Source organism: Gymnoscopelus braueri (assembly GCF_963280865.1).
Source record: "Gymnoscopelus braueri genome assembly, chromosome: 20".
Taxonomy (NCBI): Eukaryota; Metazoa; Chordata; class Actinopteri; order Myctophiformes; family Myctophidae; genus Gymnoscopelus; species Gymnoscopelus braueri.
This window is the reverse complement of record NC_137622.1, coordinates 32,286,024-32,306,101: the sequence shown is the minus strand read 5'-3', so window position 1 is coordinate 32,306,101 and position 20,078 is coordinate 32,286,024. Positions and strand designations below refer to the sequence as shown.

Below are 20,078 nucleotides of genomic sequence, written 5' to 3'. Positions count from 1 at the left end.
CAAACTTTTTCGTGCCAAGGACCCCCAAATTGATATATATTTGGCCGCGGACCTCCATCTGAAAATGTTTTGTGCCAGTGACCCCCAAGAGAAGATTTGTGTTTAAAAAAAAAATGTATTCTTAAAAAAATAAAATCGGCTATTTTGAAATAGCGGACCCCACTTTGAGAACCACTCGCCTAAAGTATCAAGAAATTGGAATAGCCTACTCAAGTAAAGTCAAAATAGTGAGTGCATGGGATTGTGATGGAGGGCAGAGCCTCTGATCAACCCCCTGAGGCTTACCTATAGACCATATTCACACGGCGGCCATATTGGAATTTAACATTGAAAGTGCCGCCACCCGGGGTGGCTACTTTCATTGACTTCATAGAAACATGGCCGCCGTGTGAATATGGTCTATTGAGACAGGCATCCCACTTCTGTCTGGGCCTTTCTACCTCCAGGTAGCCTAATTACACAATATAGCCATGTTTAGCCGTATAAAAACAAATAATTCCATAATTAAACTTGTATTTATTTATATATTATAAATAAATATATATTATTGTTGTTGTACTATTGCTTACTTGTTTTATTATGTTGCAATAATAACAATTGAATCAACATGGATGATGATTGTGTATTTTGAACTGCACTGTGAGTGGTTAAAATGATAGGTGAGTTTGTATTTAGAGTGAGTCATCTTGATGTAATTTCTCTATGTTGACTTCATTCATTACCAAAGAAGGAGGCAAGTGAGTGCAAATATGGAACACTTGGATGAGATAGGTGTTTAAGTACGTTAGGTCCATCTTTTGTGAACAGCATGATGTTGAAACTGTGCCAGCATAATTAATTGATAGGTTATCTTACGTGGTGGTGAGTGGCACATCGGGCTAAAAATCATATAAACTGTATAGGCTGATTTACCTTTATGCCTCTCAGAGGATATCAGGCTGCTCATTTTATGTTTAAAAGTTGTAGGCTACATTACAATATTTACTTAGTCTAAAAGGCGAATGAGAGCGCTTTGTATAAGAGCTTGTAAATTCCTGGCTGAGGTCATTGTTTAGGCGAGCGCACAGAGGTTTGGATCATATCCTGCATGAGTTTTTCTCCCTCCCCTCTCTCTGTCTTTTAAGGGACGTCAACGACACAGCTAGAGGAGCAGAGTAGGTACCACCTCCAAGACTAATCCATCTGAGGCGCAGCTGGTGTTGAGAGAAAGGCGCACATCTTTACGCATAGAGGTGAGTCCAAAACAAAGACACAATAAGGGTCTTTCTTGTGCTACTATTTCGGGTTATTTGACTTCTAATTAGAATCACGCTAAATTATTGACGTTGTTTATTATTAAGTGCGCGCACGTGTGTTTTTAATAACTTATTATCAGAGTAGCTAATCAGTGTTAATTGGTGTGAAAGGGTGCCTCTAAGGCACTGGTTCCCAAACACTGGTTCGGGACCCATTTGTGGGTCGCGTACACATTTTAAGGGGTAAATAAATATCTATGAAAATATGTTTCCTACATTTTCTTTTGGAACATATTTGTTTTTAAGCAAAAAAAAATATATAATTTCAAAATAATGTAATAAATACATTTTTTTTTAAATCTAAGAAATTCCATAAATGTTTAAGAAGTAGTGAAAATAACCATCTAGCTTGTAGATCTGCTATTTTCACTTGTTTGGGTACTGGGCAAACGTCTCATTTCTCTTTTGGGTCTTTAGCTAAAAAGTTACTGTGAGTGAACCACTGCTTTAAGGTCTCCAATGTGCACAGTGTCAGACTGCACAGTGTTGCACACGCAAGATGCGGATGAGAGACAGGTTTGAGTGACGCAGCTTTGTATCGCAGTTTAACTTAATCTGTGGCTACTTTAATAGGCCTATTGATTTCATATTTCTTTCTTGACTGTGACAAGTGGTTGATTTTCACCTTGTAGCCTGTGCATTTACTGCATTATGTAGGCTACTTATTGCAAATTGAGCTTAATGGATGCATGGAGACTTGTTGGAGTAATGTCTGTTCTGTCTATCTGCCATGCACTCTTCCTCCCCCCAATGAAAATATTGAATGCTATCTACAACTGGGACAATGTTTCTCTACCAGTGCCATCAATAGTGCCTGTGCCTGATATCCAGCACTTGAAACTATTAAAACAAACCATACTGTAGCTTACCCTGTCCTCTCTAATGATTTTCTCTGGTTAAAGGGGTAATAAAAACTATCTTGGGCAGCTGGCAAGCCAAATGCATGATGTCATTATAGAGACCTGGGATGAAGTCCTTATTCTGTGGTTCCAGTGTGACATCACTTCTGGGCTGAAAAAAAAAAGCCATTAAAAACTCTGTACTTAACTGTAAAGTTTGAGAACACACTCCCTCCTCCCATAGAAGCTTAAATGATGTCATGTTTGTTTCTTTATTGCTGCTTCTATTTATATATTTTTATGGCACTACTTAAGATAATCTGTTCCATGTGAAATATCTTTATATGACAATATATTACCCAAGTCATTATGTAAAACGAACAGTAGCCTATTAGTCTGGGCCCTGTGTACAAAACCTATAACAGTGGCTCCATACATGATGCACACATTTGACATCACTGTGGTGTATTATTCCTAACTCCAAATAAATATGAGAAAATTTGACAGTTCTCATCAAGGAAGCTGCTAAACCACATGGCCTGTGAGGTGTACTCTCACAGGCCATGTGTAAGTCCTGAGATAGCAGAATGTCCATGAAGGAACCTTTTGTCCCAGCTGTTTATTCTACTGCAGTAAAGTGTGCAGTAAAGATTGAGAGAGAGAGAGTGTTCAGTAAAGATTGAGAGAAAGAGAGAGAGACAGAGAGAGAGTTAGAGAGTCTGCAGTAAAGATTGAGAGGGAGAGAGAGAGAGAGAGAGAGAGAGAGAGAGAGAGAGAGGGACGATGGAGCAGATGGATAGAAAGAAGGGTGTTTGTGTTTGAGTGTAGATGAGTGAAATGCATGAAAACAGCAAGCTCAATGGCCTCTTGCGATTCCTAATTTGGCAATGCTGGCTGGCTGGCTGGCTGAAGCAGCATTCTCTCCCATGTGGAGGGAGAACTTTACGTCCTCAGCTCCGACCTCTTTATCCGGAGAAATTGGAACATAAGCACTTGATATGAATGAGAGTCTGAGACGGCAAGAGGAAAAGAAACGTAGAAAGAAACAGAATGCAAGGGTGAGAGAAAGAGGAGAGGAGAGAACTGTTTGAGAGTGCCCAGATGTATTTTCAGAGATGTGCTTTCAAATACACGCTTGGCCAACTTTTGAACATGTATGCTCTTCTGAGAACAATAAAATTACAGTAGGTCTACTGGTTTCGTCTCATTGTGGAAGGGTGGTGTTGGTGGTAAACAAACACCTAGTAGACAATTATGTGTTTCAGTTGTTCTGACATTCTGCTAGATCTGTGTGACACTGGCAATAACTAAGTACTGTAACATGCCTCCACATACACGGAAGTAAGTATGTGATTTATACACAGTGACCACTGACCAGTGCCAATCAAACATATCTTGTCCTGAGTATAATATTCTTTTCAGGAGGTGTAGTTCCAGACTACTGTATGTAGCATTCAGAGATTGTGGTTGTGGAATAGTTGTCTGGCTATGCGAGACTATGAGTATAATGGTTTTACGGTTCATTATGGTTAATGGACAATTTTAATGCAGATGAGCCTTTTTCTGTGTAGTAATAGAACAAGCCTTTTATCATCAGGAGGGGTCTGACCATCACTGTGCTCAGAGAACCATGAGTCATGGTTCCGAGTAGACCAACGAGAATAAAAGTGTTCGCTGGCCCACTGTAACATTTGTATCTGTGTGTGTGTGTGTGTGTGTGTGTGTGTGTGTGTGTGTGTGTGTGTGTGTGTATGCGCGTGCGTGCATGTCAGTGTCTTATCTAAGCCGTGTCCCTTGGTTAGTGTCAGTGCACTGACAGATATGTGGCCTTTCGACCAGCCAGAAGTCACACGACTTTGACCTCTGTCTGTGTCCAGTGACCGCAGCCTGACTTCTAGCTTGCTGCTTAGAAACATGCTGTTATAGTGTCGTACATCAGCTGTGTGATGGTGAGTGTTGGTGTGCCTGTGTGCAGGGTTTGTTTCTGTTTGTATGCCTTTGTGAGTCACCGCCACTTTCCATTCCCCTGACAGAGATTAGGTTGTTCTATTTATCACCACTCTGTCAGTCGGTCTGCTAACCAGGAATGGAGGATGACTGAGTCAGATTGCTGCTCTGGGCGAGAGGCCATGTAGAGAAATGGGGCCACGCATACATAAACTGGTCTTTTGTGTCGTGTCTGCAACCTTTCCAACCTTAACAGTAGAAAGACAGAGACTCAGATAGAGAAAGAGAGATAGAGAGAAGGGAGTGGGGATTACGTACTTGTTCCAGGGATGCTCAGGAGACCTCTCGCTAGTTCCTGCTAACTTCAAGTCCAGACTTCCTGTGAGCCTGGTTCCCAACCTGCTACTTTAGAGGTGAACATTCAACAGGAAATACCTCACAAAAGGTCCATGTTCCAGACCTGATGATATCTTTGAATGGTCTCATGGGAACATGAACACACGTTTGATCATTAGCTAAAACCGCCAACATGAAGACCTTTATGTCTAAGCAAATAAACCCCCCCCCCAAAAAAAAAACACATTGTATGTCATCCTTGCTCCACTAGATCAGTGGTTCTCAAAGTGGGGTACAGTCAGGGACCATCAGGGGTCGTTGAGGGGGTTCCAATTCCAAATGGACTCTTGTGGGCCTGTAACTCTGAGAGCGTACAAATGGAACCAAATGGACGGGTTCCATTTGTACACTCTCAGAGTTATGCGGGGTCCTTGAATAATAAAGTTAGATCCCTTCTACCTATCAGCTCCTCTGAACGTTCAGTATTTATAGCTTCTTCTTTGTTATGTTCATGGTAATGTGAGCTATTTGTGCACTCCTCAAGGCTCTGCCTGGGACAGGGCCGCTGTTGAGATGTGTTCTGCACTTCAACCTCATTGTTTATTGTCTATCGCAGGGGGTTCCAACTGGTGGTCCGTGAAGGTATTGCCTATCCCTGACCATGTTTATTTTTGAGAAACAGTACACTAAATGACCTGGTGACCTATGATGACTGGGAAATAGGAGGTCAAGAAATTAGTTAGTCAAGAAGGGGAAGTGCCTGGTTGAGGCCTGCAGGACCACCTGTATGCTTAATTATGCCATGGACCACTAGTAGTCCATGGACCGTTGGTTGAGAAACAGTGGGATGCATTGACATGGAATGCATGAGTGTTTCCAAAAAAGTTATCTTAGCCCCTATCCCCACCTAAGACAACAGTGGTCCCCGGCCCAGGTTGATTCTTAGTCAGGGTGGTGGTCTCTGCTTCACAATCAGTTGAAAATCGGGACAGCTCTGGTCATCAGGCTCAATGGAACCCTCCCAGAGGATTTGCTATATTTAGGACTTGCTATATAGGATTTGCTATATTTAGGAGTTGCTATATTTATGTGGACATTGCTATATTTATGTGGACATGTAGTCAATTTCCATTGACTACATTTATAGTCTTCAAAAAGAAAAATATAGTCTGCACACCGGATCAGGCTCCACAAGTGATTCATTGAAATACCACCAATTACTACCGTCTTGGTGGTAGTGCAATAATTCACTTGTGGGAGCTTGATCCAGTGTGCAGACTTTTCGTATGATGAAGAGCGTGCTCATGTCCAGCATCTGGCATTTTATTGCTTGTGTGTGTTTTGTTTACTTTTTTGCTTTACATTTATAGTACCCTAAGCATAAAACAGGCTCTTGTGAGGTCCAGCACATGGACCTCATCTATCTATCCTAGTGAGGATTTGGCAGAAAGTAGTACACACACACACACACACACACACACACACACACACACACACACACACACACACACACACACACACACACACACACACACACACACACACACACACACACACACACACACACACACACACACACACACACACACACACACACACACACACACAGAGAGAGAGAGACATCATCATTCACATAATAATTCTTTCAGGCAACCACTTCTTCTCAATTTTCCCCTCAATGTGAAGCCAGACAGGCCCCGGTCCATGTAGGATGAACAACAGAAAGGGAGGACTGATGAGGGATAGAAACCACAGACACATTTACTTGACACAACAACTGTTGGGACGAGGGATACATGCTGAAAGCATGGAGAGAGGACAGCAGAGGAGTTAAATGGAGGGAGAAAGGAGTTAAAGAAAGAAACCTTGTACGTCCAAAACAAACACTTTTCAGGAAATGGAAACAAAATGTAGTTATTATTTTGTCTCAAGCATTAATATTTACATTAAGCATAAATACATCAATACTTAATATGTATATATTTTTAAACAGACAGATTTAACCACTTTCAACCTTCAAAATGTTTAAAAAATAGAGATTTTTTTTTCTTTGAATGAATGAAAATAGCAGATCTATTAGCTCACCATGTGTCACATTGTGGCTCGCGAGCTTGTAGACTAGAGCGACAAGTATCAAATATGGAATGAATTCATGAAAACGTAAAAATGTGTAATATGGAGATACAAGTTTTCTGGCCAACAGCGACGATGAGGTATGAGGGGGGAACAGATGTAGACTGAGGCAAACAAATTCTTCAAATGAGTGAAGGAAACATCGTGGGAAGAATGTTCTCGGGTCAGGCCCTCCCCTCTTCCACCATGGCGCCGTGCTGCTCGTTAATTAGCCTTTGTGGGTTTAGTTTAATTGGGTGAGAGATTATAAATGTGGACAGTTATTGAAAGACAAATAATGTTCCTACCGTAATGGACCAAATCAAATCTGCAATTATGTCCAGATGCACTTAAGGAATCACCCCCCGCCCCCCCACACACACACACACGCTTTTGTGTTTGCTCAGGTTTATAGCCTAGTGATCCCCTCTGCTTGCTTGCTCTCAATATGATCGTATATTAACATTTGTTTATGACTTTGCCTGAGTTTAAAGGCCAATTTTGTTTTGTTGTACTGGATTGCAAATAACAGGTTGAAAGTTAGCAGTGTGACAGATACAATAGATAGATAGATAATAGATGGATGGATGGATGGACGGACGCCTTGGACGGGTGTAGAAAATGCTTTTTACAGTGAGATATTGAGGTTTCCTTTTTTTGCGTATGAAATCCATGTTTTCTTGTGCGTCTGCCGTCTGAATGAGGAATGTATGGACGTGATCCAATCTTCTTAAAGGAAATATTCTCCCTTGGAATCCAAACTGCTAACGTCAAAGAGAGAAATATTCATTGCTGGAAATAACATCTGAAACTACATTTCTTTCCCCCACTGCCGCATTTTCAATGTTGCCATTTCATGTGCGGGGTTGAAAGAAAACTTAGCTTCATCACCTTATGTAAAGGCTGACATTCACACACACGCCACGCACGCACACGCACACATACACTGGAAGTACAAACTCAACTCACTCAATGAACGTCAAATGACAGTGAGTCATCCATATGATTTGACTTATGATGTTAAGTGATCCAACATCTCAACAGCATTTGGTGATGGGGGCAGTGGGAGTATCTATTATCCCTGGCGGTTCTCATTCAAATCCTTTGGCCCATTCTTTTTTACCTTCTGATGTTACAGCAGTGGAATCCACTGATGCATTCCCTAAAAAGGAGTGGAGGACTGAAGGTTGGATTTGGTTTTGGGCCTGGGGGTGTGCGTTGGTGTTGGGGTGTGGGTCAGAGTCTGGAGTATATACAGCCCCATACTGTGCCTTAATGAGGTGCAGGGCACTACACATTTGACCCTGTGCGGATGCTACTCTATCCTCCTCTATTGCTGCTTTTATTTTCCCAACTTTTCTCTGTTCCCTCGCTGCTTACAGGAAGTAAACATGACGTTCAGGCACTCAGGTAAAGAGACAAAAATGCTGATGTCAGTGGTGATTCAGAGATGCTCATAAAATGTTTAAATGTGTTATGACCCAGTGCCAAAGCAGAGATCTATGTGCTGCTGGCCAAGGTACTTTTTTCTCCTTTTAGAGGATTTCCTTTTTGAAACTGCTTTGATTTTATGACATAACTCTGTAGCTCTCTATAGTTTCTGACTCCTGATTATTGAATCTGTGGCTGGGTGTAAATTAACACAATGCAGGTGCATCCTTCCTGACAAAGTCAATGGTTCAAAGACTAGATGGGTGGATGGGTGGAAAGTAGTGTAACATTTCCCCTATGATATGGTATTTGGGACCCTATATTGATATGTACAGTATTATATTCTGGCGGTATTAATGAAAAACTGCACAATAATATTGTTTTGTGTTTTGGATGGTTGTCCTTCACTTGATATTTGAAAACTTGAAGAAGGTTAATACTTATAAAACATCAGCAGAGTACCTTGAGCTCCACGTTCCTTGGTTTTCTTTGGATTTAGGAAAGACTTTTGAATGCATTTGAATGTAGTGCATCGGGTTCCTGGATTGAGCTTAGAGTACCTTGGACACTACCTTTCTCACTTACAACAAAACTAGTTTTTTTTTACCACTTGAACACCAGCATCCCTATTCTGAGCATTTCATAATAGGTGAACATTCAGCGAAAATAGCAGCTTTACAAAATCACAACACATTGCATTGGAACGGGTTGTGAGCTTGTAGATCAGCTATGCTTGTAGATCGGCTATCGTCACCTGAGGTGGCAAAGGATAGACCGCTTGGGTGACCACCACTTAGGGTTTAAGTGGTTTTAATTGGAGTTGTATCGTCTGATTTCCTCCTTAGTTTTGTAAATCTGCGCTGTTTCAAACGAGTGTTTTCATTGTGCTGAAAAAATGTTCAATGAAGGAAAAACTAATTTAAAGAAAGGCACCTAGAGAGAGCACTTTGTAAGATTCTGCAGCAACGTTGAATTTCATGTTTTAATCCTATCCTATTTTTTTTTAACATATTGCTTTCAGGGATTTATCGTTTATAACGTTTATACGTTTTCGTTGCATCAAAGCATTAATTGTCATTGCTGAAACAAAACACATGCTCTCTTGAGATTCTCAACAGGACAGCAAGTTCTAATGTTTATATTATACATGGTGCTGGATTGCAGTGATTTGACTGGTGGTGGTGGAATACATTTCTTAAAGGAGGAGTTCACCCAAAAAATTACTTATTTTCTATCAATTGCACACCCTGTGAAGCCTTGAATCCATGGATTATTTTTTGTTTTTGTCGCATTCCTAAGCTAATAATTTGATTCCCGTCTCCTACCGGCTAATGTATCCGGTCGGTAGGAGACACAAAGTAGATTATTTGTGTCTCCTACCGGAAATACACACGGTCATCAAATTATTGTCTTAGGAATGCCACAAAAACAAAAATAAATCTATGAAATCAAGGCTTCATGGGGTGTGTAATTGATAGAAAATAAGTAATTTTTTGGGTGAACTCCTCCTTTAAGTAAAAGACCTATTGTACGTTCTAACGAAGACAGCTGGTTACTGCTTTATCATTCACCTATGAGATTACATTTAATAGACATAGCTGTATACTGTAGCTGCTGTTTAGGGTGATACAGTATGTTGGCTGGGTCATGCTCGTCTTTGATCTACTCCATGTCATGTCCATCGCATCGCCACTCTGACTCACCGCTCAAAGTGGTCCCATACTGACCTTTTGATGCCAACGTTCTCCCCTCCCCACAGGGACTACAGCGGTCCACTGAGTGGACGGCGGTGCATACCATGGCTGTTTCTGAGGTGGCAGCTGTCAGACTGTTTGTAGAAAGGATTAGAGCTAAAGTACTGGGCAATCATATATGGCACACTTCAACCGAAGTCACAATGGATGCATGGGCTCCGTAGTCATGACAAAGGTCTTTATGTCTTCTCTGGAAGGTCAATGCACTTAAAATAAGCAATCCACATTTAGAATTGATCTTCGCTCTGGCTAACTGCACTAATGTTCCATCACTGTCGTGTGTGATTGGATAAGATTGACTGTGTTGGACTGTTTGAACCCATGAAAAGGGGGGGGGGTGTTCATCAGGGCTCAATGCCCGGCCCAATCTTTATCCTTATGGAACAGCTGCAGACAGGCCTCGCCGGTCATCCTTCCACGGATCCTGGGCCCAGAGGCAGGGGCCACATGCCTCAGCCCTGCAGACTCATCTCCCGCAAATGGCTGTTTACTCCATCCCACTCAAATAGCTTCGAACCTAGCAAAGACATATTTTGCTGTGTTCCTATGGCAACCAGAGCAAAATGGTATTTCAGTGTTTCCTCCATTGTAATGAACTGGATTAAGACACTATAAGACCTGATAATGATGTCACCAACGTTCGTCGTTCGGTAAGTGGTTCTCAAACATTTTCGTGTCAACCCCCAAATCAATATTTATTGGCCACGGACCCTCACCTGACAATATTTTGTGCCAGGGACCTCCAAACAAAATTTGTGCTGTTAAAGTGTTTCAAATATTGTATATTCCTATTATATACATCCTATGTATTTCTATTTGAAATAGCAGATCTACAGATGTGACGCGTTGTGAGCTTGTAGATTGGCTATTTTCAAATAGCCAATTTATATTATCCCTGGTTAAAGTGGTTAAACTGATATTGATGGTATACTTTTGCTGGGGACCCCTGGAAAACTTCGACAAACACTGCTGTAAGGGACTCACTGTCTGACATGCTGTAAGACGGTCTATAAGCTTTGGTATTGAGAACATTGTTGTTGTTGCTTAATCCCATGAACCCTAGCTTTCTATTCTGGGCATATCATACTGTCATAGGCGAACATTCTGCAAAAATATCCAATCTAACAAGCGGACAACCATTTGCTACAGTATGCGACACGACACATTGTGAGCTTGTAGATCGCCTACTTTCGGCAAAGCGATTTGGTGTTGAGGGTAAAAAGGAGGGGACCACGTTCAGGACCCCAGTCAACGAAGTATAAAGTGGTTAAGCTGTGTAGGACACATAACCCCACACCACACAATCTGTCCAGGAAGATGGCTTTTCCCTGTGGACCAGCTGTCCCAGCTGCTGGTGGCAATGCAGGAATGTTGATGTGTGTACATAGGACCACAAGTTTTTCAGGATTTAGGAGATTTCAGGAGTTTTTTTAGGATTTAGAGCAGTGGTTCTCAAAAATAGCAGATATACAAGCTCACAGTGCGTCACTTCGTGCCGTGCTGCGAGCTTGTACATCTGCAATTTTTGAACATTTTTCAAGTGTTTGAAAAGTTTTGAATAATTTCTTTTTTGTTTTTTTTACACAATTCTTCTCTTCTGGGGGTCCCTGGCACAAAACATTTTCAGATGGGTGGGTCCGCGGCCAAATACATATCATTTTGGTGGTCCTTGGCACAAAAACGTTTGAGAACCATTGAATTAGAAGGCATTTGTAGAATCGGCCTCAGGTCTTAATGGGTTAATGTCATACTGTACCACATGCTGTTTACATTTCTGACTAAAAAAGCAACTAGCAGTACTTGACGCTGTTTAGTCTGTTGGCCTATAAAACTCACTGACCAAAGCACAGACAAGCAAGACAAAAACAAAACATGACAGAGAGAGAGAGAGAGAGAAGGTTATGTAGGGGGTGAGCCAGTACTTCTAATTATATAACATCAACTTTCCAGTCAGACCCTGATAAACCAGCCAACCCCACGCCCCTCTGGAGCCCAGTCCAACACACTGTCTGTGACCATAGGCCAAAACAACCAGACAGACAGACAGACATCCCAACACATTCCACACACTTCGCTCGCTCAGTTGTTTGGTATGCTGCTGGTCGGAGCCTGACAGCCTGTGTCTTGCTGTGTCTGATTACATGGAAAACATTGGGCAGCATGCGCTGTAAACTACACTTTCTGGCTGGCATAAACGCTTAGTGTTGGTGTGTTTAGCGTTTTTTATGTTGTAAGGAACACAATTCAGATTATGCAGTAAGTGTGAGACTTGGGGCATTGTTCTGTCAAATGGTAGCTCACCCTGTAGAGCACATAGCCTACCCAATATGGCTAAGCAGTCCTTGCCGCAGCCCAGGGTTTGAATCTGACCGAGGCCCTTTGCTACATGTCAAATCCTCTTTACTGTCACTATCAGCAAATGCAGAAAATAATTATAAAAAAAATGTGTCAAGAATTAGTGTCACTTAAAAAGTCATCCCTGGGGGTATGGTGCAGTAGTCAGTGATATTACAAGGCAACACTGCCCCCATGTGGCATCTAATATGCAACATCCAACTCAACTACAGTAAAAGAAAAAACTATAAATAAAAATGATTGGGTTTCCTGATCTCAGGGTCAACACAAAATTTGAGCTGTGGTGCGAGAGCTAGTTGAAATGCCACTGGGAAAGAAACTGCAGAGAAATCTTGTGTCCTGTGCCTCTGTCATTGAAATAAGTTCTCCTGTGTTTACAGGTCCCAAGAGTTATCTCACCTCCACCATGACCGAGCGCTTCGACTGCTACTATTGCCGTGACAACCTGCACGGGAAGAAGTACGTCCATAAGGATGACAAGCATGTGTGCACCAAATGCTTTGATAAGCTCTGCGCCAACACCTGCGCTGACTGCCGCCGCCCCATCGGCGCTGATGCCAAGGTGAACACATGGCATGTTTGAATATGTCAGGGAGTGGGTGAGTAAGGGAAGGGAAGAGCGAGTGAGTGAGTAATGAAACCAGAGTAGAGATACTCTGATTGATACCTAGATACCTTTTGATACCTTTTGTAAAAGAGTGATAGTATGAGTTAGTTTTTACAACTCTTCTTATATATTCAAATGAATTCAGCTGAAGCCAGGCGGCTGTTATTCTCCGACAAAGGCCTCTGCCACATAGCAGCTCTTCTTCCATTTGGGGCCTCCGTCTCCAAAATGGAAACTCATCACCACTCAGTCACACATAGTTACATGTGAGAGAATGGTGGACAGTTAAAGCTTAAATTACACTTAAACACTTTATATGTAATTTATCCTGTCCAGCTCCGTATATTGTTCCACACTGAGTGGCTCACATCCCAAATCACTTTGCTACCTACCAGATGTTCAGTGGCCACAGGCCTCAGTCCAGATGATGAGTAAACAACCTCCATTTGAACGGGGCATATACTGTATGACGACTTTGAGGCATCAGGTCTCCTCACCCTTTGCCACATCTCTGTGTCCAGGAATTGCATCATAAGAACCGCTACTGGCACGAGGACTGTTTCAAGTGTGCCAAGTGCTACGCGCCGCTGGCCAATGAGCCATTCAGCGCCCGGGATGATGGCAAGATCATGTGTGGAAAGTGTGGCTCCCGCGAGGACGGGAACAGGTGCCAGGGCTGCTACAAGGTGGTGATGCCAGGTGGGTTTGCTTTTTCGCTGCAATAAATTATGTAGTCATCTTCTCAGTTTATTTGGTATTTGTCCAATACCCCCATTTATTCTCAGCCTAGCTATAGCAGTTCGAGTGCACTTGATCCAGTACGCAGCTGTGCATTGCAGACAGTTTTTATTTGTATTTGTCTTTCAGGATCCCAGAATGTAGAGTACAAGAACAAGATCTGGCACGAGGAGTGCTTCACCTGCTTTGAATGCAAGGAGCCCATCCGTACACAGAGCTTCCTCACCAAGGGTGATGACATATACTGTGCCCCGTGCCATGACAAGAAGTTTTCTAAGAAATGCTTCCACTGCAAGCAGGTAGAAACAATGATAATGACCATGCCCACTTAAACCCTACAGTATATACTTAACCGAGTGCCCCAAGGGCCTATTCTTGACCCACTCCTTTTTTCTCTCTACACTAAATATCTTCACTGAAAACAGCAGATCGACAAGCTCACAACACGTCGCAGTACCCGAGAAAAGGGACACTAGGGTTCATATGCTTAGGTGTATTTTTTTGTTAATTGACAGTGAAATTTGAATGATCTGTTGAACATGCACAATTCTGTCCCCTCCATATTGATAATTTCATGCTTAAAGGAGGAGTTCACCCAAAAAATGACTTATTTTCTATCAATTGCATACCCTATGAAGCCTTGAATCCATGGATTATTTTTTGTTTTTGTGGCATTCCTAAGCTAATAATTTGATTCCCGTCTCCTACCGGCTAATGTATCCGGTAGGAGACACAAAGTAGATTATTTGTGTCTCCTACCGGAAATACACACTGTCATCAAATTATTGTCTTAGGAATGCCACAAAAACAAAAATAAATCCATGAAATCAAGGCTTCATGGGGTGTGTAATTGATAGAAAATAAGTCCTTTTTTGGGTGAACTCCTCCTTTAAACCAACTTCGACCTAGGAGAGAAAATATGTTCTGATTCATAGTTCAACAAGTGCATATGCTTCAGATTGAGCTGAATGTGTTCCTCTGGCCTTCCTAAGCCCATCACCTCTGGAGGGATCAGCTACCAGGACCAGCCCTGGCATTCAGACTGCTTCGTCTGCCGTACCTGCAAGAAATCCCTGGCCGGAGCGCGCTTCACCTCCCATGAGGACAGCGTGTACTGTGTGGACTGCTACAAGACTGACGTGGCCAAGAAGTGCCACGGCTGCAAGAACCCTATCACAGGTACTACTATTTGGCATTTTCATAGCATGAGGGCACTGTAGACTAGTTAATAATAGTGTATTGTGATTTTTATGTGTGTAATAATTGGGATTTCATTGAGGACAAAAGTGGTATGACTTATTTCTGACTATGGCATATTTTCTGCCAGCATAGTTATGAATTAATCTCTGACGATAGTATGTGGTATTTTTGATAAGCAGAGTATGTGCTATTTTCAAAACCAATTTCTATTATTATTATTTTATATATATTTTTTCAAATTGAATTGCATTTATGTATTTATTCTCCTAATTCAAAACAGTTCAGGACTGTTACATTAAAACAATTATGGCTATAAGGTTTTCAAATAGATTCTCAAACAGTACTGTATTTTGATCACAGCTCCTCTTTGATTAGCTGAATTAAGTTTGAGAAAAAAAAACACTTTACACTCATGGCATGCAGCATATCAATCAAATCAATGGTCAATTATAGGCGGAGCCTCATACTTGTGAACTGCATTCTGTTTTGAGCTATTCTAGTGATGTGACAGGGCCTGACATCATCATGTTAGTATCATGGTCAGTATAATGTCAGTATCATGGTCGGACTCAGTATCGTGTCGTTATCATGTTAGGGCCTGACATCGGTGACAGGGCCTGACATCATGTCAGTATCATGGTGAGTATCATATGTTACTGACATACAATATCTCAGTATCATGTTTAGACCGAAACCAAAATCCAAATTTTAGAAGTGGGGGAGCACTGCTGCCCTGCACTCTCCCCTTCACTACACCCCTGGACACTGTTGTACGACAAAATAACTCTATTTGCATATCTTTTTTTGTCGATTTGTATTAAAAAAAAACACGCTTCTCGATTATTCAATTAATCGAAAAAAGTAAAGGTGTATGGGGCAAAGCCTTACTCCTGAATGACAGATGTTCCCTCCTGCGTGTGGTGATGCAGGGTTTGGCCATGGTACCAATGTGGTCAACTACGAGGGCTACGCCTGGCATGAATACTGCTTCAACTGCAAGAAGTGCAGCCTCTCCCTGGCCAACAAGCGGTTTACCATCAACGGAGAACATATCTACTGCCCCGACTGTGCCAAGAAGGTGTGAGGATAACCATTTAAGCGTTAACAGTCAAAGCAATTACAATTTGGGAATTTCTTTGGACAGTGCCTGCTTTTGAAAAATAAAAAAATCCCCTTAACCCTTATTTGGGGGTTTAATTGTAGTTACTTAGTGTAAACTGAAATTATGCTTTCAACAAAGTATGTACTAAGCTCAACAAGTAATTAACATGTACCAATAGGACACTGCAGTCTGTTTCAGTGTCAATACTAATGTACCAATGGGTTCTTTTGTGGATTTGTGATATGTAATATTAATCAATTCTAATTCAGAATTTTGTGCTGCCTTTTAAGGCAAAGCCCTTTTCAGTGCCTTACTGGAATTGTTCCAAGGAAAATACTGTGCTTTTTACATGCTTACTGTCACTCATGCATCATTTTTTTGTGTGAATCTTCTCTGTAAAATATGTTAGGCCTATCTCTGAATAGATTATTGGAAAATACTTGGTGTGAGCAATTAACACAAAAGAAACATCTTCATCGCTTAACATTGTTCCTGCAATATAAACTAATATTACTCAAGGCTTTACAAATTTTACACAATGCTTTTTGGAGTGAACCGAGAGTATGGAACTTGAACATAAAATAAATGAAAGGAAATCATGATCAGAGTTGTCCGTTGTCCTTTTAAATGCTCATATCAAAAATGGCGAAAGAGTAGTAATCACTAATAGTAATAATTCAACGCTACAATTTGGGACATTATATTAAAATTGGGATGTGGGATGTCACACAAAATGATTCTCAAAATGTAACGTAATGTTTGGCCAAGCTTCGCAAAGACTTAGTGCTGATTGGCGCAATTAGATTTTATAGATTTGAAGGCTACGTAGATGGGAATGCCACGTAGCGGCCTGAACTTGGTTATTTTGCAAAATAGTATCAGACTTATATCAAACAAAAACAGATGACAAAACAAGCTTTTTGCAAAACTTTATTATTTGTTTAACAGTTCAACATCTTGGTACACTTTAGATATATTTACAAATATAATTTGTGGACAGGTCTTAGTTATGTTTCAAAAGCCTCCAGAGAGAAGTTAATATTTCACACGGTCGCCCTGGTCGGGTAGACTGATTGTCATGGCCGAGGTAAGGACGTGACACATTAGTTATCTTTTTAATAGTTATGACCAAAAAAGAAAAAAGAAAAAACTAAAATCTCAATCTAAGGCACCATTCTATTCTACCTTGATGACCGTCTTGAGGATTAAGAACGCTTGGCTCGCTACTCAAGACCTCCATGTTGCAGAAATGTATAAGGAATTAACAAGAGTAGGTCCTGGAGTATATATATATGTATGTGTTCAAGCAGCAACTGGAATGGTCCCCTAATAGGTCTTATTTATGACAGGATGTACCCCAAATGTAGCGAAAGCCTCAACTAAGTGACAACCCTTGGTTTCACTGCAAGGGGTTATGGAGTGGATAAGAGTTTTGGGGAGTTTGGGGTGTTAAGCATGCTTTTGGGTTATGAATCAAAAACACAAAGTCTGGATAAGCAAGGTAGACAAACAACTTCCATTTCCTTCAAGAGCAGCGCTGCACATCAACTCTGAGGAGTTGGTGCAGTAAAGCTACCCCTCAGTAACCTTCATAATTTCCCAAAGCCCTTTATCCAACACAGGTGAGTCAGTGCAAAGCATTGTGTGTGTGTGTGTGTGTGTGTGTGTTAAGATTAATAAATGAAAACTGAATGTGGGCTGCTGTGGAAGACATATTAAAAAGATTCAGGGGGGGGTTTCATTGAATGTTACATTCGTTATGCTGATTAATCAAAACTGAGCTCTACACAGCCTGTGGCGTAGACAGAAGCTGGGGGTACAAAGCTGTTTTACTCAATGAGACAATCTGAAAGTCAGAGGAATAGGAAAAACAACAAGGTCCGCAAACCACTAGTTTGGACTATTCAAGCATAGGGAAATTCAAGCTTTCAAATGTTAGTTTTTTTTTTGTATACACACCAGAAGACAGAAAACAATGATCATGCAGGACAAGACTGGCCAAATATCACGTTGTTCCTATCTAAATGTTATGGGTGGATTCACACTCCCACACGCAATGTCATGCAAGCTACAAGCTGTCACAAAACACGTTGCAAAACATGACCGACATTTTGTAGAAATTCAAAGCACTGAAAACAGCTCTGCTCTCTCCCCACTTCTCCACTTACAAAGGAATCAAGGCAATATTCAAGGCTCAGGGGTTTTAAAACATACACACAAATATACATACAGCACACACACACACACACACAAATCCTTGGACGATAAGTGGATCCACTCTCCCTGCCCCGGTTTTGCAGAGTTCTAAAGAGGGATTTCTGTAAAGCTTGGGTTTTGAGGCTGCCCCGGCTGGGCCCGACTATGGTAACAGCACTGACTGCCCTGCAGGGGGCAGGAGTCCAACACAACTCTATTAGTACAGTAACAGACACCAAACACCCTGACAACACCGCTCCACCGTAAACACGGCTTCACGGGCCTAATACTGATTATATACACAATGCAATAACATTTAAATATGTAGAAATATATTTTCATATATATATACTGTATATAAACAGACAGCCAAATTATATATTATAAAAAATACGTTGAAATGATTTAGCCATGGGAAGTACAAAAGCAGCAGCTAGTGTGTTTCTCTAAAGAATCTTAGGCCTTAGTAGGAAAGCACTGGAACTGTTTAAAGGGAGAAGAAATAAAGCCACGCAGATGGAAGGGTGAAAGAAAGTGACCATAAAGAGTAACGCTTAATTTATACACCAACGTACGATGTTGTATAAATCAGGTTTGACGCAGAAAAACCTGAATGAACATTTTTAGCCGCAGCCCTGAGGAACTTTAGGCATTGTGACAGAGAACCCCAGACCTTTCAAATTCAGTTCATGGACTAGTAATGTACATATTCATATGTGCACACATACAACTCTTTAGTGCCCATGAATAATAGTCATGGACCTCGTTTGTACAGAAATAACTGGCATTACAAGTTATGGTCCATCATGTAGGCTAGTTGAGTGGAACAGATACATAGAGTCATAGAACTACAGGCGCCATAAACTTTCATCGGGTGCAATTAAATTATATTCTGACGCATGTAGCCAACATGGGAGTCTATATACACACATGTAAAACCTTAAGTGTCAACACCTCAGACAGTGACAACCCCCAAAACAAAAACAAAAACAACACACGAATGCAAACTTAACAGCCAACAGGTGAAACTTCACTGAACACATGTATTAGCACATGTATTAATTACAGCGTTCTCTTGAATACCCACATCCGTTAGTTCCAAAGATAAAGCAAGAGGTCCCAAGGCTCATTTATACTTCACAGAATGAAAGAAACATATTTTCAACTGCATTTCGGTTGATGACAAAGTATAAATTTGACTTTTTACAGTTGGGAGTTGTGCTCCTTAAGCCCTCTACTGGTCAAGAAAGGAAAGACGGGGAAAGGAAGTGGGGAGTCTGGAGGGCTTTGGGAAGAGCATGTGTGGCATGCATGGCAAGAGAGGGCACCATGTGATGCTGCACTTAGGCCCACATATAGAACCCGGCAGCACCAAACAGCACGCAGACAAACAAAGATCAACATCACCACAAGCAGCTTGGGCGTTGGGGGACAAAACAGTAAGGCCATGTTGTCAGATGCTGCAAAAAACAGCCACTGGATCAAATCCAAGACTCGGTTAAATCTTAAATCACATTCCCAGTTGGAGTCGTAATTAAATCCTGAACCTGGGACAGTGCAAAACGCTCCACATACCTCAGCAGCCTCCCCACCACAGAATGTCTTAATGATCCTTCCATTTCCTCACGATACCTTACACTATTCACGAAGCCATGAGTGTGCATGCATTCTGGAATATTCTTAAAGACAAAAAAAAAAAAGTACTACACATATGGGAACAGAATTTACAGTAACACATAAGCCAAAATTAATAAATTACAACAATGCACCATTACAAACAAAAAATAAAAAAACAAAGTATGAACAAAACAAATTATAAAAGAACTGAGAGTCAGAGTAACTAAGTAGAGGAGAGAGAGAGGAGAAATGGAAGCAAGGACATTAAGGAATATTCTGAGATTTCCCTGAAGCATACTTTTTTTTTCATGTTTTCTTCTTTTTTTTAATCCTCATCACACTGGGTGCAAACTTAGCACTGGGTGGGTGGACTCTCCTCTCCATCTGGTGTTCCTCATCTGGGCAGGGGAGGAGCTGAGTGGAGCGGGTGGAGGAGTCTTTTGAGGAGCTCGGCCGGACAGAAATTCTGGGAGTGCAACAGGAAGGCGCTCCCCACAGTAGGGGCAGCAGCATCACATTTCTAACACAGAGAGAGAGAGAGAAACAGCC

General features: G+C 41.4%; 2 protein-coding genes across 7 annotated transcripts in view; one reads left to right on the top strand and one right to left on the bottom strand.

The window, feature by feature from the left end:
- Positions 1–1,119: 1,119 nt before the first annotated feature.
- Positions 1,120–16,318, top strand: fhl1a (four and a half LIM domains 1a). Of its 2 annotated transcripts, none has more exons than XM_080416531.1 (6): positions 1,120–1,232; positions 12,450–12,631; positions 13,198–13,375; positions 13,544–13,713; positions 14,407–14,593; positions 15,544–16,318. In XM_080416531.1, the coding sequence occupies exons 2-6, from the start codon at positions 12,476–12,478 to the stop codon at positions 15,696–15,698; spliced, it is 846 nt and encodes a 281-aa protein (XP_080272657.1). In that variant the 5' UTR covers positions 1,120–1,232; positions 12,450–12,475; the 3' UTR covers positions 15,699–16,318. The 2 variants fall into 2 exon arrangements, with proteins under 2 accessions (XP_080272657.1, XP_080272656.1); XM_080416530.1 differs by lacking the exon at positions 1,120–1,232 and adding an exon at positions 7,781–7,939.
- A 314-nt stretch (positions 16,319–16,632) lies between these two features.
- Positions 16,633–20,078, bottom strand: part of map7d3 (MAP7 domain containing 3) — a 41,749-nt gene continuing 38,303 nt past the window's right edge. For all 5 annotated transcript variants that reach the window (XM_080416987.1, XM_080416988.1, XM_080416990.1 and 2 more), the window contains one exon: positions 16,633–20,049. In XM_080416987.1, the coding sequence (XP_080273113.1) occupies positions 20,042–20,049 (8 nt within the window). In that variant the 3' untranslated portion in view covers positions 16,633–20,041. The remainder of the gene's footprint in view (positions 20,050–20,078) is intronic.